Source organism: Mesoplodon densirostris, chromosome 9, assembly GCF_025265405.1.
Source record: "Mesoplodon densirostris isolate mMesDen1 chromosome 9, mMesDen1 primary haplotype, whole genome shotgun sequence".
Classification (NCBI taxonomy): Eukaryota; Metazoa; Chordata; class Mammalia; order Artiodactyla; family Ziphiidae; genus Mesoplodon; species Mesoplodon densirostris.
This window is the reverse complement of record NC_082669.1, coordinates 86,561,392-86,586,350: the sequence shown is the minus strand read 5'-3', so window position 1 is coordinate 86,586,350 and position 24,959 is coordinate 86,561,392. Positions and strand designations below refer to the sequence as shown.

The 24,959-nt window shown below is 39.1% G+C and overlaps 1 protein-coding gene across 1 annotated transcript in view; it reads right to left on the bottom strand.

Annotated features, from left to right (window-relative positions):
- ASB15 (ankyrin repeat and SOCS box containing 15) overlaps positions 1-24,959 on the bottom strand; it is a 41,105-nt gene that overhangs the window by 10,595 nt on the left and 5,551 nt on the right. Inside the window, exons 2-6 of the mRNA XM_060108433.1 lie at positions 10,219-10,394; positions 8,576-8,628; positions 8,358-8,489; positions 7,066-7,224; positions 876-1,121 (exon numbers count right to left, since the gene is read on the bottom strand). Coding sequence (XP_059964416.1) covers positions 876-1,121; positions 7,066-7,224; positions 8,358-8,489; positions 8,576-8,628; positions 10,219-10,322 — 694 coding nt within the window. The 5' untranslated portion in view covers positions 10,323-10,394. The remainder of the gene's footprint in view (positions 1-875; positions 1,122-7,065; positions 7,225-8,357; positions 8,490-8,575; positions 8,629-10,218; positions 10,395-24,959) is intronic.

Here is a 24,959-nt window from a genome sequence, read left to right as displayed (position 1 = left end):
CAACATCACACTCTGTTGGGAAGAATTAGGAAAGTCTTCAGGGAGGAGGTGTCTCAGGACATTAACTTTGAATTGTGTTGGAGGGTATTCCAGATGAGGGCAAGGACCTGACCCAAACCCAGAAAGAATGAATGCAAGGTATGTTTGGGAATATTGCTAGGCTATTTAACTGGAGTACAGGATACGTATTAGGAGTAGTGAGAGATAAACCTGGATAAACAATTCAGGATGGTGCAGTGGGGACCTGAGCATGATTCAGTGGGCAGTGGGGAGCCACTGAGGATTTTCTGAATAGTTTATTCTACTGTAGCTGACCTTTAGGGAGAGGAGCTTAGTATACAGTGTGGATTCGCAGATGGAGAGACTGGAAACCAGGAAAATGGTTAGGAACCAATTACACTGGTCCAGGGAAGATGGGAGGATGCAGATGAGAGGGTCTGCCAAGGTGAGAACAGGTGAGAGAGAAGGTTACTGTAGCACACGGCAACTGACCATATTTGAAACAGAAGGTGATGGGGGAATTAGAGATAAATTCCCTAAATTAGAGATAAGCTCTCAGTCTTGGCTGAGAGAAATTATTAAAAGTGTGAAAGAAGAGGAATTCAATTTAGGAGAAGATGTGTGTGAGACCTTGGTGAGCCATCTATGTAAAAACTGGGAGCAATCAGGGCCAGGCACTCAGATTTGTAGGTCCCCGTGTGTAGGGTTCAAGTGAGTTGTGCAATAAGGGTCTATTGAGGGGGCTATCGAGGGATGGGACAAAAGCTTGATGCCCAGATACATTCAGGAGAGGAAGAGGAGCCAGTGAGAAGTGGAGGAAAGGAGATCCAAGAGGCAGGAGAAAAGTCAGCGACATGCAATTCCTTTCTACGTACCTTTGTGGATCAGGTGTTCCAACACATCACAGTGACCATACTCGGCCGCAACACCTAAGGAGGTGACTCCAAATCCGTCTCTTAGGTGGACATTGCCTCTGTGGTTTAGTAGTAGAGCTATTATATCTTTGCGGCCTTGTTTGGCTGCTTCATGCATTGCTGACCATTGCTTGACACAGGGCTGGTCAAGGTTGGCGTGGTGTTTAAGCAGGGCAGACACCATGTCATAGGAGCCCTTTTTTACAGCTTGAAGATGATTTTAGAAAGAATAGTCAATGGTAGGCATATAACATGAATACCTTACATGACATTAAACTAATTACCAGATTTAATATCAAAAGAGATATTAGTGATTTCTTTTCTTGTATTTTTCAAACCGCTTCTATTTCTCATACCAAATTCCTATTGTGGAGTGTTAGCATGCAAGATGATACCGCCTTTTCTTTAAGACCCTGACCTGAGGATGAGTAAGAGTTTCATGGAAAACAGGATGCCTATCACTAAGGAAGCTGTGTGTACTCTTTCTAAACTTCTGTTGCTTCATCAACAAAATGAAAATAACATCAACTTTTGTATAAGTTAAATAAATTAATGTACATATGTAAAATGCTTAGTATATACTAGGAGCTCAATAAATGATAACCATTATTATTACTATAATTTCATCACTTCTAGGATCATGGAGCCACATGTGTAAATAATGTTTATCAAGTTTTTCTCCCTCTAGAATGAGTTTTTTCCCCACCAAAGCCAGCAGTAAATATTAAATAAACTTCTCTTTCCCACACTCTTATGAGAGGTTAGCAATAGGAATGTTTAGAATCCAGATAGGTCAGTTGTTCTTTTTTATAGGTGAAGTAGGTGACAGCTAACGTACTACGTTTTCCAAGGTTCACTAAATCGGATGTCTCTCTCCCTCTCTGTTTTTTTCTAATAGCTGAAATTACACTGTTAAAAGTTTTCCCCCGGGCCTCCCTGGTGGCGCAAGTGGTTGAGAGTCCGCCTGCCGATGCAGGGGATACGGGTTCGTGCCCCGGTCTGGGAGGATCCCATATGCCGCGGAGCGGCTGGGCCCGTGAGCCATGGCCGCTGAGCCTGCGCGTCCGGAGCCTGTGCTCCGCAACGGGGGAGGCCACAACAGTGAGAGGCCCGCATACCGCAAAAAAAAAAAAAAAAAAAAAAAAGTTTTCCCCCTCTTCGGATTGTTAATGGATTATCCCAGTTTAGATATAAATACTTCTCAAAGAGGTAACGCATTTTCCTCTTATCAGTCAAGTAAAATCTTAGTAAGAAACAGAGCAGGACGAGTGCTACTCTCTAACACTCATTCATTCGTTCATGCATCCTTTCGTGCAGTTAATACGCACTGGCTAGATGAAAGGCACTGAGTTAGGGACTGTGGACAACAGGAAAAAGACAGACGTAGTTCTCCCTCGTGGAATTTACAGGCTGGGGAAGAAGTCTACACTGTCTTCTGTTTGAAGAGAGACTCAGAGTCTGGGCCTTTGCTGGGAAAGGCAGGAGGACATGTAGGGCCCCATAGAACATCCTGGGCAGCTAGGAGGCAGAATCCAAAAAGGCTCTGAGGCCAAGGGAAAGGGCTCCAAAAGGCATAAAAGGAGGATGAAGACAAACTTGGCCTATTTCATTTGGAGGCAGGCAAGCCATCAGGCAGTGAGATTTCAGTTTTTCTCCTGCTTACTGGCTGAAGCAGAGTCTGCTGACAAATGCCTTTCTCTGAGTCACCCACCTGCCACTGGCAGCTCTAATTACAGTGAATTACCTCATCCTAGCTGGTGCTCTTGCAAACATCAATAAGTTAAACAAACTAAGAGATAATGTGTCCTCATTTATCTTCTTGCTCCTATTCCATTTTTTCTACTTAGAAAAAATGTATTAAAATAATGAACCTCTTCCCTCATGATCCGTTTTCCTTTTGTCTGACTCAGGGAACATGTTGATTAGAGATATTAGTCTTTTGTCAAGAAAATAACAGCATATATAAGCCATATGCGGCTTAAAATAATTAAAAAATAATTAAAACTTTGCTTGCAGTTTAATTTTTGGAACTAAGAGTACATTTTATTTCTCATAGAAATAATAATCAAAATCATGGGGAACCCCTCCCAAGCTAACCCATGAAGACATTCACAACAAATAATTGGCTAAAATAATGAAAACTAACAAGGTACAGAATTTGTGTAATGTAGCTAAGTAAAATACAAATTAAATAATTTATGAAGTAAAAAATATATTTCATATATATGTATCTTTATATGCTTAGAGGAAAGCAAACCTCAGTTGAATAGTTAAGGAATTAAAGAATTTTGCATTGGTTATAGGCAGATTTGAACACTTTATAGCTTGCTGGCACTTTTCTTTTTAAAAAAATTTCTGTCATTTTCTTTCTGGATATATGTGTTTTGCTCATATAATTTACTTAATATAGGCAGTGAGTTATCTTCTGACTCATATGACATACCAGTGGAGAAGAGATTTTTTGTTGCAATATCTTGACAAGGATTGGAAGATTGAAAGAGGAGATGGAGTAAAGAGGATATGTATTGATCTGTGAGAAAGAAAATGTCTGAAGTAAAATTAACCGAATTGTAAATGGCATAATGTTCTCAGAAAATGGAGGGCAGTGGAACTGAGATGTGCCAGACAGTTCCCTCGGCTTCCTCTGTACCCTGGGGCCCACCGGCCAGGATAATCTTGTGGCTATCCTACTGGAGAAAGGCTACACCAGGTTCAGAGGGTTGGGTAGAGAGGGAGTCCAGGAGCAAAAAACAGTTAATAACTGTCAGATCATCACAAATGAGATATCTACACTCAGCAAGTAACTGTATAACATGACTGTAATACATCTAAGTACCATAAGTAAGGGCCCGGTGGCTGATGGGGAAGAAAGGCCCTGGAGGGACCAAAAGTGATTTTTTTTTTTCCATCTAAGGAGTATTCCATAAATAAAGACAAAGATAATAGTGACAGGTTAAGACAAATAAAAATGGCATTGTGCATCAAAATTTTTTTAAAAACCAGCACTTTTTTCTCTTATCTCTCCTTTATATGTTAATGGGCTGTGAGTAGAGAAAAGTAGCCCAAAAATTCAAGAAAAAACTGCGAAAGTGTCATGGATGATCCATTTTTCTATGAACCTAAAAAGACTTGACATAGATTCCACAACGAATGTCCTGAAGAAAGTAACCCAAGGAGAGTCCCTATTCTCCAGAAATGTGGATGATAGGGACATAAGTGAACACCTCCATAATATTTCCTTCATGAGACTTTGGTTTTATCTTTGATGTTACCAGTTGGTTTTTAAAAATATTATTTCCAAATGTTAATTCTACTTTGACTCTGATAACTCAACAATCAAGTTCCTTTCCCATACTTTAGTTATTGCTAGAGTAGAGAGATCAACAATTGAGACTTTGAAATGCATATAAATACTTAGTGCTCTGTTGTGGGCATTAAGCAGTAAAGAAAAATTTAAATGAAGCCAAAAGAAAACAAATGAGTGATAATCATAACTTAGTTGTCCCTTAAGAACATGAGTGGATTGAGAATAGCAAGTAGAGAATAATTGTATATTTGCAAAGTGAGATAGTATACAAACTCTGGAAAAGTGTCTCTTTTTTGCCGAAATCACAGACTATAGAAACACCAACAAATACATGCAAAGACTCCATGGTATATGCCTTTACAAAAATAATAGATCACACTAATAGTGGTGAAACAACCAGAGGTGATATTCCATTTAGTATCTGTCCCTGCTCAGGAAAAGAGTTCCGTTCATTTATGAAAAGCACCATGTTACTGTGACATAAAGGCTGGTAACATGTATGCAGAGAAAAATCATCTCTTCCTCAGTACTTGTGTTTCCCCTTTTCCTCGAGCAAGAGAAGCTCCCAAGTTTTAGCTGTTCACAGTCTATCCAGGTAGAGACTAAATATCCTGGCTTCCCTGGAACCTAAGTGTGGCTATGTGACAAAATCTGAACAACATGGTATGAACAGAAGTGCTGTGTACAATGTCTAGGTCCTCTTCTTAGAGACCAACATGCTTTCCCAAGGCTGCCTCTTTCCTCCCCCCTGCTGGCTGGAAAAGGTAACATCTGAAAGTCTTGTGTAAAGGAGACCTATCCACCCTGCCAGACCAAGGCCACTCACTTCTGAAATGTTGTGTGAGAGGGGAATGAACTTCTTTCTTTTGAAGTCATTGCTGTTTGTTTGTGTTGTGTGTCTGTGTTTGTTTGTTTTGTTATGGAAGCTTTACCTCTACCCTAACTGTAATCATTAATTTGTCAAGTTTAATCTGAATTTGGGAAGGCTGAAAGCTCTGACACAGGGCAAGAGTAAGTAAGGAATCAGATCAGAATGCGCCCACGCTGTGGTTACACTGTTCATGTAACAATTCTGTCCAGGGGCAAAGGCTTGCCTGTGACTTTTCAGTAAACGCTGGTTGCACTGATGTTGCTGAATTAATGTTGTCAAATGTAAATACTTTACTGATGTTCAACTTGTCTAAGTTTTCTGTTACTGATATTCGGGTTGTTACTGATATTCAGGTTGTTTTAAAATTTTTAGTGATTTTTAGTGTGGACAAGGGCTGTGGTATTGTTTTCTCGCTGTGCCCACAGCTCGTGATGCTTTATTTGCTTCCTCTGTGACTGCTGGTGCACAATCTCAAGGCTTTTCCCTCTCCTCCTGCCACGCCTACACTATTTCATAACGTCTCTCTTCTCCTGCGCATCTACCATGTGGCAAGAGTTTTACATATTTATATTTTTCTCTAATTTTTTATAACAATTCTGCATGGTGGTGTTGTATTTCCATTTTATACTGGAGGAAACTGCGGTCCATGACTACAATCTCACAGCTAGAATTAACATTCACTTAACAATACTGTATTGTATATTTGAAAGTTGCTAAGAGAGTAGATCTTAAAAGTTCTCGGGGTTTCCCTGGTGGCACAGTGGTTAAGAATTCACCTGCCAACGCGGGGGACACGGGTTCGAGCCCTGGTCCTGGAAGATCCCACATGTCATGGAGCAACTAAGTCCGTGCACCACAACTACTGAGCCTGTGCTCTAGAGCCCACGAGTCACAACTTCTGAGCCCGAGCACCACAACTACTGAAGCCCGCAAGCCTAGAGCCCGTGCTCCACAGCAAGAAAAGCCACCGCAATGAGAAGCCCATGCACCACAACAAAGAGTAGCCCCCGCTCGCTGCAACTAGAGAAAACCTGTGAGCAACAACGAAGACCCAACGCAGCCAAAAATAAAATAAATTAATTAAAAAAGAAAAAGTTCTCAACACAAGAAAAAACAATGTGTAACTATGTGAAGTGATGTATGTTAACTAAGCCTTTTGTAGTAATCATTTCGTGATATAGACATATATCAAACCATGTTGTATACCTTAAACTAATACCATGTTATATGTCAATTATATCTCAATAAAATGGGGGGAAAAATAAATCCAAGGATCTCAGGTGCCAAAGCCGAAACTCTTACTCCACACCTATGTCCCTAAGAGAAGGAAAGGTTATCTTTGGTCATTTGTAGTTAATCTCATCTCTCTCTGCTTCTACAAACAGACCTGCTAATTCTTATCTGTCAACAAGCAGCAGGATACACAAGCCTGAGAAGAAGCTGATAGATAATCGACACCTTCAGGCTTACAATCCTTCCTGTGTCACAGTGGCAACCCCCTAGTGGTGTCCAGTGCTGCACCAGTGTGCTCAGAATCTGCTGGATCTCCTGCCTTTCAGTTCTTCTTCCTTGTCCTGCTGTGGACCTGACGTCTCTCTTTGGAATTCCCTTTCTGCTTCTTTATTCAGGCTACAGATCACACATGATCACACATGAAGCTATAACCTTCCTTATAGCTGGACCCTGGTTAGAGAATATTCCTTTAGAATTGGCTCTCCTGGCCTCATAAAACTCCTCATTTGGATCCCCCCTGATTAATTGTTGCTGAAAGAGCTTTCACATTTGACCTCTTTGTGGGATGGAAAAACAAAATCATAGGACAGGTGAGATGGGGGTTAGGGGAAGACCTCAGGGAATGGAAGGAGATGAGGTCACACAACTTTAGCCAATCAATACACAGTGGTTTCCAATAAATACTTATTAAATATTATTTATCTCAAATTATAAAAGTTCTAGAAAGAAAGGTCATTTACCAAGCAGAAGGGGTGTCTCTCCTTTGTCATTTTTGGTGTTTGGACACACTCCTTTCTCTAGTAAAGTTCTTACATTTTCCACCAGACCAGCTTTGACTGCCAAAGTCAAGGGTGTTTCTCCATCAGAGGTCTTGAACTCCCAGAGCGTCTTATAGGATGCTGAGATATGAAAGCATTGTGTAAAGTTAAAAATCTTTTCTTAAAGGATATCATATAGATCAGAATGATGCAATATTATCTACAGTAGATTGAACAAAGTCAACTGATGAAAAAGGGAAGACTAAAAAGAGATATGATTGAAGTCTAGCAAATGACAGTGAGTAGAAGTAGATGAGTGTGGGCTTGCTAATCAAGTTGACAGCTAGCAAACCAACATCTATGTCTCAAGGTGCCTTTTTAAAAAAATGATAATGGGTTGTGAATTCTCATTTCTTCGTAAATTGTAAAACAAATCCCCAATCCTTTGTATTATTATTTAAACTTCATCTGAAATTGCTTTTTATCAAATGAAGTCTGTGAATGTGGGAATGAGAAGTATTTGAATGAATGTATCCAGTCAGAATGTGTCAGAAAAGAAATACCATGCTTAACATCATCTATTTCTGTCTGTCTATCTGTCTACCTGTCTAATTATCTGTTTTTAACATTTTCTTAGCTGGCTGGCTAGCTGGATAGCTAATTATCCAGTGGCTATCATTATCTCCTACAGCAGAATCAGGGAGCAACATTGAAGGTTGAAAAGTAGGGCACTTTCCAATAGTTTTATAAGATGCTGAGATGTGAAAAATGCTATGTTAGAACATCAGAATTATTATTAATATTTAACCTTAGGTAGGCTTACCGCAATAATTATTAATGTTTGCATTATGAAAAAATTAATGTAATATAAGGATAGATATTGTAAGTACTACTTGTTGTACTAAATAATACTCTTTGGGATGCCACTAACTTAAGAGACAATTCAAGATGAAAATTTAAAACTGACTTCTAAAAGCAAAAAGCTTTATATTTAAATAAATTAATTCATGTTGAAGACAAACTTTTAAGTGATAATCACAAACATCTTCCCACCAACCTGTGCCATATTTTTAGGAGGATGCAAAAGGTGAGCCCTGAACCCCACAAAATGTACTGATCTTTGTACTCAGTTTAAAGCATGAGTACTGCCTTTTCCAAACTGCAAATCATCTTTCATTCTAATTTTTCTTTTTGCTTGTTATGTTCATTGGGATTACTCCGTAACATCTACATTATGGCTTCAGTTTGGTCAAGGAGACTTTATGTTCTCTTACCATCCAGGACAACCTCAAGTATTTGTCGAATGGGTTGAACAACAGCTTCATGCAATGGAAACCATCCTTTTTCATCAGCTTCATCCAATGCATATTTATATTTCATATACTCCTGGAGTTCAAGAATGTGACCTAAAATAAACCCATGTGCTGATAACAAATATCTTGGCCAAGTTGAATCTCCAATCCATCCTACTGTAGGTGATACACCCACTTACCTTGCTTTATGGCCTCCACCAGCTTTCTCTTTTGATCACTTAGTGGTACAAATCTACAGAGAAAGACAAACAAGCCATATTTGTATTCATGGTATACTTCAAGGAACCAAAACATTTATTTAGTTTTTGCACATACTTTTAACAATCAAGATCTAAAAGAAATGCACACAACTGATTTTATCTACTTTAAAAACATAAATGTCTAAAAGTCAGATACAGAGTGTATTTATGATACATTGGACCTAAGAACACTAGTGACGATGGAGAAACAGAAGATTATAACATCGTCTCTGAAATTAGTTGTAGGCAATGAGAAAGGAGTAAACAATTGGAGTCAGAGTCAGAAGAGCTGGGTTCAGGTTTTGTGATTTTGTGATCCCGGGGAGGCCAGTAGCCTCTCTGGATGGTGGTTCCTACATTGGTAGAATGAGGGGATTAAGTAGGAACATCTCTAAGGCTTCTCCCAGCTTTAAAAACACTATGCTCAATAAAGGTTTGTTGCTTTGAACTTAATAATTGCTAATTAATGATGGCTTACTTGGGAGTGTATGCTCTACACTGCATGTTAGAGTCTTTAAGCAACTGATCCACAAGTGAAAAATAGGCTGAGCATTTACAGAAAAAACTCCCAATTACTGGCCCAGCAGGTCATTGTCAACCCTCAAGGATGTTCTCTGGTGTGTGTGTTTATTCAGAGGCAATAAGGTATTTCATAAGAAATTGATTTAACTCTATTAAAGCAGAAGCATCCACTGGTATTCTTGGACTGTAAATGCCTTCCTGGGAACTCTGAAGTTTTAAAATCTGTTGCAGATGAGGGAAAAATTAACAAGACCAGAAATTTAAATGTAATATGTCCATTTTTTAAAAGCTCAAAAGCAATAATTTTATAGCACTGAACCTTTTCAAAAGCACTTCAAAATGTCAGAATACAGGATTCTAAATACTATAATAGAATGTAAAGGTAAACTAAAGTTTGTTTTTATCAGAAGTATAATGTATGCTATTCAAGACAAAAATTTACTTTGGCAGTTTTAGACTCTATAACTCTTGCCAACACAAAACACCAATTTTATGTGAAATTTGTTAACTGCTGTCACTTGAATAGTAGATAATTAAGTAGGCTCTGGTTTATATATTACTTTGTCATATATAATAAAATCGCTCAACTATTTTCCCATTCATTAAACTTACAGGCTAGGTGAGTTAGCATTATTCTTCATATTTTAAAGGTGCAACATGGAATCCATTTCTTATAAAGGTTGCCTGAGTCAGTAGCAGAACAGATTCTGTATACTTAGCTATACGTTAGTCATATAAACAATGCTTGCAAATTTGTTCACGTTATTTATTGTCCTGTTTGATTCCATAGGAATTTAGGAAATAGGCAATCGTATACAACCAAATTCAACTGGGAATTTCCCATCTAGGTAATCTCCATATTCCACAGGAGACGGGGATTTGTAGAAGATCAAATAGCTAAACCTGTGCACAGTAGCTCTTGTACAGTATTTAATTCCTTGCCAGAAAAGAAAGGGAAGCATTTTCCTGGAGGAGGGCTCAGGAAATATCAATCATTTCATTTTACAACAAAATGAAGGCCATGAAAAAGTTTGGGTGAGGATAGTCAATTTGAATGTTACCTTTCAGGATAAAATACAGTCTTGCTGGCTTCAATGGATTCTTGAATACTGAGCTGAACATCATAACTTGTAAGATGATCTTCATCGGGGTCATTAGCATCCATGACTGAATATAATTTTGAAAGAGGCAAATTCTTATTATCAGCAAATGCCTCAGAACCACATGTAGAGTTTACCTGAAAGACGCAAAATGAAAAATTTAAATGCATTCACTTTTCCTCATTTAACAAACACAATGCAGTTAATATTTTAATCCATATTGTATATATAACACCCATTCTAACTTTTGAAACCTTAATTACCTGCCTTTTGGGTGTCTACATTTTCTAATTTTTGACTTTCTTGAGTAATGACTATAGTTGGGCTTCCAAGAATTCCTTTTTCCACACTTCTGACTTATACTAGTTTGGCCCATGTTTTTTCTCAAGACATTGTTCTACACAGCACATTAGAAGTTCAAAACTCTGAGAAGACAGACAGGGGTAGGAATAAAGAACAGTGAGCCTTTCACATTCTTTATTTTTTCTTTATTCTCTGTCTGTTGTGTGTGGGTTTTTTTTTTTTTTTTTGCTGATTTAGTCCTTTCTTCACACCCATGGTTTGAGTTGGCTGCCTTGAATTGCAGTTATTTCTGTATTTGTGTTCAACTCCTTCTACCAAAATCTACGTTCTTTGAGGTGAAGGGCTCTACCTCACTTATCTCTGCATCGCCTGCAACTCTAAAAGGTGCCTGGCATGGGGAAGCTTCCCAATGAACAACTGTTGAATTAAAGTTGGAGAGAACAGGACGTCACAAATGTAGTGACTTAGCCCTGCCCTCAGGAAATTTGATAGAGCAAGTGGAGAAGACACGAAGGAAACTTCAAATAGAAGGAACGGAGAACTTCTAAGCAGTGTTCTTCTTGAGAAAAGACTGTCTAGTCTCACAATGAAGTGAACAGCTTTCAGAAGTCCAGAACTTTAAAATAAATCAGGAGAGCATTAACTTGACAAAAACAGCCTTAGGCACTTGGAGGACTTCTTTACTGACCAGTTTAGATGGGTTTGATAGACCACATGGTTCTCTGAGCACTCTAGGAAATCCACCTTTATAGACTTGTGCTACATGCATTCCTGGCCATGGAAAGATCCTTTCTCACACCTTGACAGAAGGGCATCCTTTTTTTTTTTTTTTTTTTTTTTGCGGTACACGGGTCTCTCACTGTTGTGGCCTCTCCCGTTGCGGAGCACAGGCTCCGGACGCGCAGGCTCAGTGGCCATGGCTCACGGGCCCAGCCGCTCCGCGGCATGTGGGATCTTCCCGGACGGGGGCACAAACCCGTGTCTCCTGCATCGGTAGGCGGACTCTCAACCACTGCTCCACCAGGGAAGCCCAGAAGGACATCCTTAATGCAGTTAGGGAGGCTGGAACTGCTAATCTAAGGACGGGTGTGGTAAGGACCAGCTTTATTAAGTGAGGCTTAATTGTGGGATCTGTTAAACAATAAGCAGAATTAAAATGGACTCCTGCTTTTGAAGAAAAGAGTCAAAAACAGAGAGGCTTCTGGACTGACTTACGTCATTTATTGATGGCTAGTTCAGTTCTCCCTAATCCACTTGTTTCAACCAAATCAGAGCCACCATGAACGGTTGTGCAGGATGTGCGCTACACAAGTGTTCCTGGTTGACGAAATCCAGCCAAATCTCCCCTACTCGAGTTGTGCACGCTGGCAGGGTGCTTCCCCAAGGAAGCAGCATCTTTTCTTCATCTGCACCAAAGCACTTATAGCCTGTAGGATTCCTGAACTCAGCTGAAAGTTTTTTAACACCAGAAAGTTAAACAAAAAGAGGCCGGATTATTTAGTGTTTTGGATAATAAATGAGGAGAGATAGACATGACACCTTTTACCATCCAGTCTTCCAATCTTTTCCCAAAGTGGAAGGGCCTCAGGATTTGGTTACTCTCCTTCAGAAAGAAAGCCATGGTATCTCAGCAACCTCAAAAGTCTGACACGTACCCGAGGGACCTTATTCACCAAATAGACTCAAGAGGTATTTTAAAAAATCTATTGTTTCTCTGTTCATTGTCTACCTTCTCCGAGAACGTAACCCAATAAGAGCAGAGTCTACTTTCAGAGCCAAGAGAAGCACCATCTTAAGGTATGTGGACTATAAATGAGTGTTGAATGAATGAATGAGCTAATAAGTGAACCTAACATAATCTAGGTTCTGCTTTATTCTTAGAGTTGACCATTTTCCTCAAGTATGGAATCTTTCTTCTAACTAAATGAATCTGATTTCCCACTCTGTGTCTGGCTTCATTTTTCTCCCATCTGTGCTTTTACATCTTATTCCTCTTCATTCACAAGGCCCTCCTAGCTGTTCCAACTCATGGTCCCCATGGCCTCAAGCCTGGCTCCAGCCATTCCTCCTTTGGAAGGAAGCCCTTGCTGAAATTCTTCAGCTCCTCTCTGTACCTCTTCATCCATGAATATCTCCTCTTATGTAGTATTTTTCCAACATCTGGATTTACACTCATTTTGTATTAGCTTTGCAAGTTCTTCACGTTTTCATGCTTTGTATTCTCACTTGGACTATTAGTTTTCTGAGGGGAAAAAAAACCCTTACTTTCTTTGTCCTTTATATCTTTTCTCTCTAATTCCACTCCTAATCAACTATAGGAAAGTACCGTTCTCCGTGATCACTGGAAAAAAGTTGTTGACTCATTACTGGCAGACAAGTCCTGAGTCCCTTCTGGCAGCATGATTAGATGATGAAGTTAGCAGTGTGGCATCGCCCATCGGCTTTCTCACTAATGTCACTGTGGAGATGAGGAGATTGCATGGCTCTGGGATTAGTAATGGGATCCAGAGACTTTAGCCTAGTTAAATCACCAGCTTAACTCTAAATCTGTTTGAAATTAGGGCTTCCAGTACGTGAGACACCACAGACTCCTTAGAGAACTGAGTTGCTCTGTGGAAAGCTTTTTTTTTTTTAATGTCCTTTTAACTACCTTCCAGAAGGATGTTATCTAAGACTCTTAACTATTTTGTACCCCTAACAACAGCAGGATCTAAATGGTGAGGAAAGTCTTGCTACTACATGGAACATCCCCTATCTAAAATAAACTGTCTCCAACATTTTTCTGAAACCTTGGGATGAACTGAAGACCTGTGTGCAGGTGCTCTAAGGTGTCAGACAGACAATCAAGGGAGCATCATTGGAACAGAACCAGAGACATCAAGATGCATTGAGAAGGGCAAAAGGAGATATATCTGTCTACTGCCAGCCTTTATTTAAAATTATTTAAATAAAGCACCAACCAGGAGTCTGAGGAAAGGCCAAATAATATTTTGACATCTTTTAAGACCTATTCACAAAAACCCCACTTCTCAGTCTAGATAATTAAATGACCTTTTCTAGATAATCAGTTGACTTTTCTAGATAATCATTTGTCAATCTTTTTCTGGATAAGCCCATTAGTGAGATTTATTTATTCTCCATAAGTAGCTGATTTACAAAATAATTGGGACTATCATTGGAATGTTAGCCTTTTCAGTTCAGGCACTGGTTAACCTTGTTTAGAGTCAATAACACGTTTGATGAAAGCAATGGATTCTCTCTCCGGAGGGATGCATGCCCACTCAAAATTCTGCATAAAATTTTAGGGAATTCATGGATCCTCTGAAGCCCTTTCATGTACCCCAGGAAAAGAACCACTAAATTAAGGATTTCCAAATGCTAAATGTATTATTCAGATATCAAGAATTTTTAGTTTACTGTCAGATGGGTAAAAAAGATGAGTAAAATCCTAGAGTAAGATAGTGGGAAAAGGATTTGGTTATCCTGTAAGTTTTAGAATAACTTTGGTAATAATAAAAATGGTGATTATGACAATAGCTGTAAGTTATTGAGTGCTTGCTTTGTTTCAAGCACCATGCAAAGCACTTTGCGTACACTGCCTTGCTTTAAATCCTCCAATTCTACTTTGTAGGTATTAGAGATTTATTGTGCATAAGTGGAAACTTAGGCTTCAAGGGGTTGAGAGACCCACCCAATGTCACAGAGCTGCTAAGTAGGATCTGGATAGAGTACGGTAACTTCATTTTTAATGTCTTTCCAAAGCTGCAGGGAAACAACCCACAGTCTGTTGTACTTAAAAGAAAACATTCTGATCTTGCTCCTAACAGTCAGCTCTTGATGACAATAACTTCCAAAAATAAAAAATAGCTTCCAGGGACACATCAATCTTTATCGTCAGCTCTGTGCAATAAAGATTTGTGTTGCTTACGGTGGTCTGAGGTATCATAAACTTGCTTTTATTCTATACTTTTTTGTCTTGGAATCTAAACATTACTGCCTAAAAAATTGGATCAACATTCCAGTTTGTGCCTGACTGAAGTGGCCAAGGGGCTGGGACGATGTTGCAGGTATGATGCAGGGGTGAACATGGGTATGTGATGCCTCTCGGCACTGAATTCTCTAAACTCCCCTCAATCCACAATCCAGGCTGCCACAATACTGTTGATAAGTTTGTGAGGCCCCTCAGACCTTCCCTTGACACCTGGGAGCTCCTAAAGTGTGGGACCAAGGTCCTCCTTCTCCCTGGACCAGGGCCAGCATAACTTTGTTCCCCGTGAATTGCTTGGTTGGCTTGCTTCCAATTACATCCAAGTCTGTTTACATCACTTACTCACATGTTCTGTCTTAGGCATAAAAAATTGAAACCATCTCTGTGGGCTCTAAACGGGCTGGTCTTAATAGTTCCCGGAGTGGACAGGCGCTTCCATGATGCAAGGAAGGACTTTGTGTTCATAAATATCACCCTACCTCAGCACCTGGCACATCAGTGTAATTCTGTTACATCAGTGAGAGAGTCTGTCCTTTGGGGCTTATTGTTCCATCTTCCAGTGTCCCTTTTAAAATGCCAGTAACATCATACTGGCCCCCCATGTAGGACCAGGATCTCTTGGAATATTTGCTGAGGGTGGCATAGGGTGGGGAAGACGGTAGAGTGTCTAAGACTGAATCTAGTGGAAGGTGACAGGAAGGGATAAGAAAACGGCAATACAGTAAAATTTGGTGTTTGGCGGCTGGGCCCGTGAGCCATGGCCGCTGAGCCTGCGCATCCGGAGCCTGTGCTCCGCAACGGGAGAGGCCACAACAGTGAGAGGCCCGCGTACTGCAAAAAAAAAAAAAAAAAAAAAAATTAGTGATAAAACCTGTCATATCTCTAGTTTCATATTACAAAATTAGACATTTTTACTCCCTCCTATTGATTTCCAAGGCAATTTCAATTGTGACAGAGACGGCTGAAGACGTATGCTAGTTTTTGAAAATGACACTCACATAGAATAGGAAGGAGCTTTAGGTTTACAATTATGTGGATTTCTAGGGGAATATAAACAAGAGAATGGAAAAGAATAGAGCAGACATGGCCCGTGAAAAGGCAAATTATTCACAGACATGCCCTTATCACAAGCTGGTATGATGACATGATTCTTTTAAAGACTTATCCTTTTGTCTGTAATTCTAAATGTAGGAACCTATCATATAGAAATTCAGAGATGTGGAAAAAGATTTGTATGTGAAAATGTTCACCTCTGCCATATGTAAACTGCCAAAACATTAGAAACACTATCAAATGTCCAACAAGAGGGAATTTGTAGAAGATATTATTGTGCACCCAAGCTATGGAAAACTATATAGTTATTAAAATTCATATCCTTGAAGAATATTTAATGCCATAGATAAGTGTCATATACGAGAATGAGGTTCATTTAATTAGATATGACCAGACACTTTGAGGGAACTAAGATTGATTTTATAGAGCCAAAGGTTACAAAGTCTTCCAGAAAACTGGCCTGGTATCTGGTTCACAGACTGAGCCTTACAGGTGGTGAGATAGGTCACTTCCTGGCAGGCCAGACCTTGGTGACATTGAGAAGAGAGGAAAGTACCCACATTTATGGTAAAGCAGGTGAACCCTGGTGGAGAGAGTGTCTTGGCTTGGGGAGGAGCAGAAATATGAAAGACTGATCTGTTTACCTGATCCAAGCAAAGGCTTCCTTACCTACGTTATTGTGTCTGTCTGCATGAGACCAAATTTATTTTCCACTAATTAGTGAGTGGCAGCTCCTGAGGAAGATGAAGCCCATTATAGATTATAAAATAGCTGTCTTTTATTTACACAGTTGAATTGTAGGGTGAGTAAAAAAGATCTGAGTACATTAATTAGCTACAATAACAATAAAAATGAAATATCTCTAGACCTTAATAAAAAGTACTGTTCATACACATATGTTTATGTGTATTTGTACATATATACATATACAAATACATATATACATATACAAATACATATATAGATATACGTATATTCTCCCTCTAAAAATATTTGTTCCTGAAATATTTGTTTCATCTGAACAGGGCAGAAGTTCCTGTTTGGCGCTTGTCAAATCTTTTTCCATTAAAAACTCAATAACGAGCCATTGCATTTCTTCATACATTATTCTGAAATTATATACAGGCCACTGATTTTTTTCTGCTGGAGACAGTAGTTGAATTTGCCCTCCCAGCTTAGCTGTCTTATTAACTGTGTCTGACGTGTTGCAAGTAGTCAACAAACGTTACCTGTTATTATTCTGTGACTGAACCCCTCTGGAATGGGGAAATAGAAGTCTAGGGATTGTCTGTTGGTTTTAGCTCTAGTCCTCACTTTTGAACAGGTATGCTGACACACTCCTTATTTCCTTCTCCTTCCTTTTCTCTAGAATCACCTGATTTCAGAGTTGAAGAGCATTAGGTAGCCCCACTTGTAAATCCCATTTCCAAGATGCCCAACAAGTAATTATCCAGCTTCAGCTTGAACAGCAAAGTGACAGGAAGTTTACTATATCCCACTCAGCCCTTCATCTTTGGCCAGCTTTAACAATTAGGAAGTACCTTTAAGTTGAATCCATCTCCTCGAATAAGTATTCTATAATCCTAGTTCTAGTCCTCAGGACCATGTTGAGAAAATGTGCCCCTCTGCCACATGAGAGCCCTTTAAACATCTCTCAGGAAGGCTGTCAGGCCTCCACTGAGGCTTCTCCGCCCAGGCCTGGACAACTGTTCTTCCTATGATGTGAGTTCACCTTCCTCCACCATGTTGATTGCTTTCTTGTAAATACACTCATTTATCCATCTCTTTCTAAAAGTGGCTCTGGACCATGGGCTCTGACGGCAGTATGACAGCTGTAGTCAGACCAACACAACAGTAAGCAGGTGTGACCACCTCCCTTTTGCTAGACACTGAAGATCTGTTAATTTAGCCCAAGTTCAGACAAATGGGGGGCTATTATATTTACAGAATTGATTTGGACTTCTGTTGCCCTAAATTCTACAAGTCATATTTCGCCCCCCCCCCCACATTATTGCTGTACAATTCTGTGTAGGACTCTTTATTTAATCCTATTGTGTTTCTTTCTTTCTTTTAGATTTAAATTTTATTTCAGTCTGCTAAGAGATAATGCATTTTCTATCACTCCAAATATTGTTCTATTTGCATGTCTTCTATATGTCTACCTGCTCCATTAATAATGCAAATGTTGGACAGAAATTGGCGCAGGACAGAGGCCTTCAGGTTGACATTGATCTATTATTTAGCGCCCTTCAAGAAAAGCTGTTTATCCAGTTACAAATCCTCCCAAAGACACCACCATCTACTATTAATGTCTCCTTTATGATAACAAGATGGTCGTCAAGAGATACTGTCAAATATCTTGTTGAAATACAGATGCATAGTATCTACTACATTCCTCTTCTCTACTAAGTCAAAAAGACAAAGGAGGAGAGTTGACTCACCATTTCTCAGTAATTATTATTATTTTTCCTGAGGAATTTCGGACCATCCTATTCGTTCATTCAAAAATATGTATTCAGTGTCTGCTATACTCCAGGCACATTGCTAGACACAAGGCAATAGGATCCATGCACCAAGGAGTTTACTGCCTTTAAATAATGCATTCTAGACTTTTCCCCAGAAACAGCACCAATAACTCCCCTCCCTTCAAATGTTTAGCAGAGAGTCAAGCACACAGCAGGTCCTCAATAAATATTTGTCTTATTGAATTTAATACTTATTATAAGCAATATCTATTAAGTGCCTACCTGTGACATGCATTAAGCTAAGTATGTTAAATATTTTATGTCATGTAATTTCTATGACACACTTCCCCCCCATTTTACAGATGAGGAAAGAGAGGAACACAATGGTTAGGTAATTTGTCCAAGCCTGTACATCTAGTGAGTGGCAGAGATGTAGATACAAACCCAGTCATTTGACATTAGAGGTCACACAGCTTGACTGCTGTACTGTAACTCATGACTCAGCTACTCTGATGGAATTAATACAAAAGTGTCTCATTTTATAATCCAAATATTCATAAGCTTCAGAAAAAAATTTTTAAAAGAGTTTAAGCAAATAACTAGCAAACCTATCAAACAACTCTAGTGGAAATATAAATATTTTAGGTAGATTTTCATTTCAAAACAAGGTATTCCCATAAAAACAACAAAGTGTAGAATTATGATATTTTATGACAATAATATAATGTTCTCAGCACAAAGCAGTGTTAGGACTTCCTCATCCACATTACTGCTATTTCATAGAAATCATTTCATTTTAGATGTAGAATGTTCCTTAGAAGTCATCTATTCATTTAAGAGCCAGATAGGTGATGGTCTCAAATAAATTCTAAGGACTTTCCAGCCTCGAGACTCTATGATTTAATTTCCAGAAGCAAATTTCCAATTCTACTGAGATCCTTTTTTTTCCATCTGACTTAAAAGAATTGAAAGGAATTCTTTCAATCTGAATATTAAGCATCCATCTTTTGTTTAAAGTGATTTAAAAACACCTTGATAAAAATTTAATTATTCACAAAGATCATTTGTTTTCTCAGAAACCAGGACTAGCTAAGACATTCCATAGTGTCTATGCTGACACTTTCTATGAGCATATTCATTCTTGATCTGTTTTTCTCATGATACTATTTTTTATTAAGCTTAATAACTATGCAATTGAGTTAATATTCTGTAAACGAATGAAACAACCCTGGCTTTATTCTGTAATTAAAAAGGCCCTAGACAGGTGATCAATGGTAAAGAAAGTAATGAGACGCTATCACAATATGTGTTTCCATCTCTTCATAATATTCCCAATACTAGACTACTGAAGCTAGTTGGTGAGGAACAGGTAAAATATTTCATAATCTCTCACCTTTTGGAATTTTCATCTTGTCATTCTTATCCAGGACCTTGCCTTCCTAAATCAGAGGAAGTGTCTTGGAGCCAATGTGTTGCTCTGTGTATCTAAAATTAAGTACCCAGTTGGTGGCTAAATTAAGATCTGACCTTGTACAACTGAAATATGAACGATTCCTGGCACATAGTAAAGTGAGATTTCTCTGGACCCTCATCACAAGAAACACATGGCCACAGAGGTATAATAAGATTATCTGGGTCCTGATTGGTTCAAAGAGCTCTCATGAAAACAAATGATCTGCCAACCCAGCTGCTATGAGGGTCTTTGCTGAAGGAACAAAGCAAAACCACTTAAGTAGAATTTAAAAATATTTTAAAATCAGTTGTTCAAGAGACAAATCTGTGGGTCTCTGCATCTGAAGATCCAAATCCACTTTTAGTCAATTCTAACACACACTCTTTCTCATTCTTCGTCTTTTAGACTCATGTCAAATCTCATTAAATATGATCTTCTTGTTGTAGGAATTTACTGTTTTTCATTTGATTTGTATTTCATACCTGCCAGCCTGATACACAGATGGGGATATGACATTCAGTGATATCTAATTTGATCAAGACTTTTTAGGTCAAGTTATAAAACATAGAGTCTAAAGTGAGCAGCAGAGGTAAAGCAAGCAGAAAATTAGTATTTTAATTGCGAAGGGTGGTTTGTTTTCTTTTAAAACATAAAGTTTAGTGTCTTACTGATTTTCTAATGAAAATAATCTGCCTTAAGTTTGTTTTGACATGGGTATCCCCGGATTAACTCGGCCACTGTCAGCATTCACAAAGCCATCTGGCTTCCATCCCCACCGCTCCCTTAAAATAACTCTTCTCAAGGGTCTCACTGACCTCCTAGTGTCTAGGTTGATGGACACTTTTCATTTCTTATTTTTCAGGCCCTCTGTTGGATTTGCTGCTATTGATCCCTCCCTTTTTTCCTCTCTACTCTCTAGGCTTCATGGAGTACTATATGCTTTTATTTTTCTTCTTATCTCTCTGATTCATTCTCTGTACTTAGTGTTAATGAATAAACACATGGGTTGTAGTGAATTTACCAGTTTTATTTCAAAATGTGGAAACCAGGGCTTCCCTGGTGGAGCAGTGGTTGAGAGTCCGCCTGCCGATGCAGGGGACACGGGTTCGTGCCCCGTTCCGGGAGGATCCCACATGCTGAGGAGCAGCTGGGCCCGTGAGCCATGGCCGCTGAGCCTGCGTGTCCGGAGACCGTGCTCCGCAACGGGAGAGACCACAACACTGAGAGGCCCGCGTACCACAAAAAAAAAAAAAAAAAAAAAGAAAGAAAAAAAAAATGTGGAAACCATAAATGTGAATTCAGAGGTTCTACCTCCTCTTTGTGGTAAAAGAGGCTGTATTTTTGTCATCCTTGGAGGAACCCCCAAGAAATATTTTGTATTTATACCACCATTAACTGTGTCTTGAAATAGTTAAGGTTGAAGGCTAGAACATTGTGCACATTTTATAATTATTAATCTGATTTGGAATTTTTCAATAAAGAATTCTTATTAAAGCAAGCAACATTGTGAAAGTAATTTTTATAGCTTTGTAACTTATAATATTAAAAATTCATATGAAGGTTTAGAGTATAATTCAATTTATGAAAAAAACCTATACCCGACATTTAAAAATGTAGTTTGGTATATTTCAGGGACATTTCTGCTCTTATGTGAATCAATTTATGCCTGTTTTATCCATTTATATAATAGTTATTATAGATCTACTTATATCATAAAATATTTAAAATAAGAGAAAGAACAAAAAAGAGAAACAGTGTGGTAAATAAATGAAAATATGCTACTGATGACATAGACCTATGAACAAGTCTTGCCTCACCACTTACTCTCTCTGTCACCTTAGATTTGCTATTTAAAATTTCTGAGACTCAGTTTATTCATCTGTAATATGGGAGTAATAATAATCATAACCATAATAAAAATAATAATAATACAATGACCATGGCACTCACCATTTTAATGAGATCTATTCCTCAAGTAGCTAATCATCTATACATACACAGTAAAGCAGGCTTTGAGTAATTCAAACATTTAAGAGAATGACCTATTCATAATGCTAATAATCACTTCCACATTTGTCTGTTTTGGAAATTGGCTTTTCCTGCTGGTTTTCTCAAAGGGAAACAAAGTGAATTGGATTTTTGAACAGTGTACCCGTGGTTTATAGGTGAGGGTGAGTTTCAGTGAGGATGTGATCAAGCAGTGAACGACTACTGAATACTACCGCTGTTCTGAGGAAGGTACATATAACGTTACCGACATCCAAATAGGTGTCCCTTCTATATATATATATATATATAGCAAGAAGTGCATGTCCTGTGTCAAGTTGATAATTTTAGCAACTGATACGAGGAGGCTTAGGTTGAAATGGTTGCAGCACAGTGTTAAAGGGACTGTCCCTGGAACCACCCACTTTTATTTTGGGAACAGGAGACTTGGGCAGCGCTGTACGTGAACTTCCAGGGAGCCATGCGGCTTCCCAGTCTTCACATTTAAGGCACCCACTGCCACCACACTTCTCACCTGCCCACAGGTACTCTGTGTTCCTGAAAACAGGTATGGGGCTTACAGGCCTTTGACTGAGAATTTAAAATATAGCTCTTTGGGCTTCCCTGGTGGCGCAGTGGTTGAGAGTCCGCCTGCCGATGCAGGGGACACGGGTTCGTGCCCCGGTCTGGGAAGATCCCCCAGGCCGCGGAGCGGCTGGGCTCGTGAGCCATGCCGCTGAGCCTGCGCGTCCGGAGCCTGTGCTCCGCAACGGGAGAAGCCACAACAGTGAGAGGCCCACGTACCACAAAAAAAAAAAAAAAAAAAAAAAAGCCATGAGGCTAGATGAACTCACCAAATGAAAACACAAAGACATAAAAATAAAGGCATTCAAGGGATGAGCCCTGTGGCTAACCAAAGACACAAGACAGAATGCAAGCTAAGGAAAGAAAAACATTTGCAGCAGGAGAGAGCAATCAGCTGTATCAAATTCTGTGGCTAGGTTAACTAAGATGAAGACTAAGAACTGACCATGGGACTTAGCAACCTTTCAGTTTGTCTTCTATTCCAGAATCATCTCACTAACTGTCCAGGCTTCATTTCAGAGATTTCCCATCTTTCTCCCCCTCTGCCCTGCTTCTCAGTATGGAGAAGAAAGACACAGTGTTCTTACGTTTAGGGGCTCATAAGACGCACATACAATGCCCCTAAATTTAGGAACGTTACTTCTTTTTCCTACTCCTTTTCTCTCTGAAAAAAATCTCTCTCAGCTCATTTTTATCTCATTTTATGAAAAAGGGCCATTAATATAAAAATCAGTTCTTTTAAAGTTTATATTAGCAACTATCTGAGAATAAAAATAATGTCATATAACAGAAATTTAAGTAGAATTGAAAACTGTTGTATTATAATTCCTTAGAAGGAGGAGCAAGTGCTCCAGGTGGAGAGCAGGACTGCAGCGTGATGACCGCGGTCCTAGAGGACTTCGGGGGCTGCTTAGAATTTTGCTGTGCTTAATAGTCCTCACTTCCAGCTTGTCCTTAGAGCTCACTTCCCATGATATCGCCTCCTGTGACATAAGATCATCAGAAAGGGAAGTGTCGAGATACTTTGAAATGGGTCAGTCTCACCTCTCGGGATCCTCTTTCTCAGCTGAAATATTGAAATTAGGCCTGGAACTATATGAACTTGAATTTCTCTTTTAATTTTAAGAATCTATAATTCTATCATTTTATCTTCGATAGCCTGAACGTTTTACTTTTTTTTTTTTTTTTTTTTTTTCGGTACGTGGGCCTCTCACTGTTGTGGCCTCTCCCGCTGCGGAGCACAGGCTCCGGACGCGCAGGCTCAGCGGCCATGGCTCACGGGCCCAGCCTCTCCGCGGCATGTGGGATCTTCCCGGACCGGGGCACGAACCCGTGTCCCCTGCATCGGCAGATGGACTCTCAACCACTGCGCCACCAGGGAAGCCCAGTAATGGCTTTTTAAATGACAGGTTAATTCTTTTGGGTCCTAGCCATTCCTGGACTGTTTTTTTTTCCTGCTGTCTACATGTATCTGAGACTTTTTAGACCAAACTCCTTTATGCTGTACTGCTTATTAGGTTTCTTAGCAAAGGAATTTGCCAGAGCATCTAAAAGAAATAAAGTTCTTCATCCGGTCAATGGTATAAGGTTACCAAGATTGCCATTAACATCTGTCTCTTTATCACCACCTCCTGGCGAACTTACCACATGGCTTATGAAGTCAACTTAACTGGCTTTCTATGGGGAACAAAGGTAATTTTGGATGCTTTATATCCCTATATTACAGGATTCAGTTGTAATGGAGAAAGGCCAAGTTGCCTGAGTGTATAATCTCCCTGAGACTATTTTTTACTACAGTATATATGTGTTATATAATATTATATATGGGAAATAAAGGAGCTCTTGAGAATTAAAGCTATGTTGACCATGAAATTTAGATAAAAGTTTCCAAAAAGTTTTAAAGCATGTGGATTCATATTCAGGACCCTAAAAGAATATTAAAAGGAGGTTTGAAATTTATAAACTAAAAGATATTTTAAAAACTCCACTGTGATACCTTTGTAATAATTTCTATAGTTTTAATGAGAAGTTTTGGAGGCCCCTGACAATTTTCTTTCTTTTTTGTCACCATTCTGGTTTTCATGTCCATTTCTCCTTGTGTCAGTCCCTAGTGTAAGCAGCTCTTTAAATTTATTCTTTCATTACTCTCTGAGAGTCTTTCTCAATGCTCCCAGTAAAACATGACTTTTTTCCCAGTTTGCTTTCCTCTGTGGGACTCTTCAGAGTAAGTGGGCTTTGATGCATTTGAGGGTGGAAGGGAAAAGCAACTAGAACAACCTAACGGTATTTGGCTTTATAATTATTTTTAAAAAGGATCCCCTCCAATCAGTTTTTTCTTCTTGGTCCTGAAATTACCCAAGCACCTTAGGCTCCCATGCATCTTAATATAGGGAGCCCTATCTTTGAGGAGGTAGGAAGTAGAATATCCATTGGGTACTGGTAGCTGCTTTAGCCAAAGATCTTTGCTTCACTTTGTGTGAGGGTGTTAAATACTGGGTCTGATGACTTCCAATATTCCTTTTTTAAACCCTCATTTTTTAGTTTTTCTATTTTATTTCTCTAGTCTATAATTTGGCTAATATTTATCTGTTTAAACTTTTGAAACTCATTCTTTTCCTTAAAAAAAATTCTTTGGTATGAATTTTTACCTGCCTTATTGTTAAAGCCAGAAACCTAGGAGCTCTTCTTTCATTTGTCCTTTCCTTCCCCTCTCATGTCCAATCTAGCTGTAGCTTTTGTTGGTTTCATTTTCAAATTAAACAATGATTCTGCCCTCTTCCACTGCCAATCTTATTACAAGATTGTTCAAACCATTATCACTCTTGCCCAGATTACTGCATAGTCTCCTAACCATTTCTTTGTTCTATTC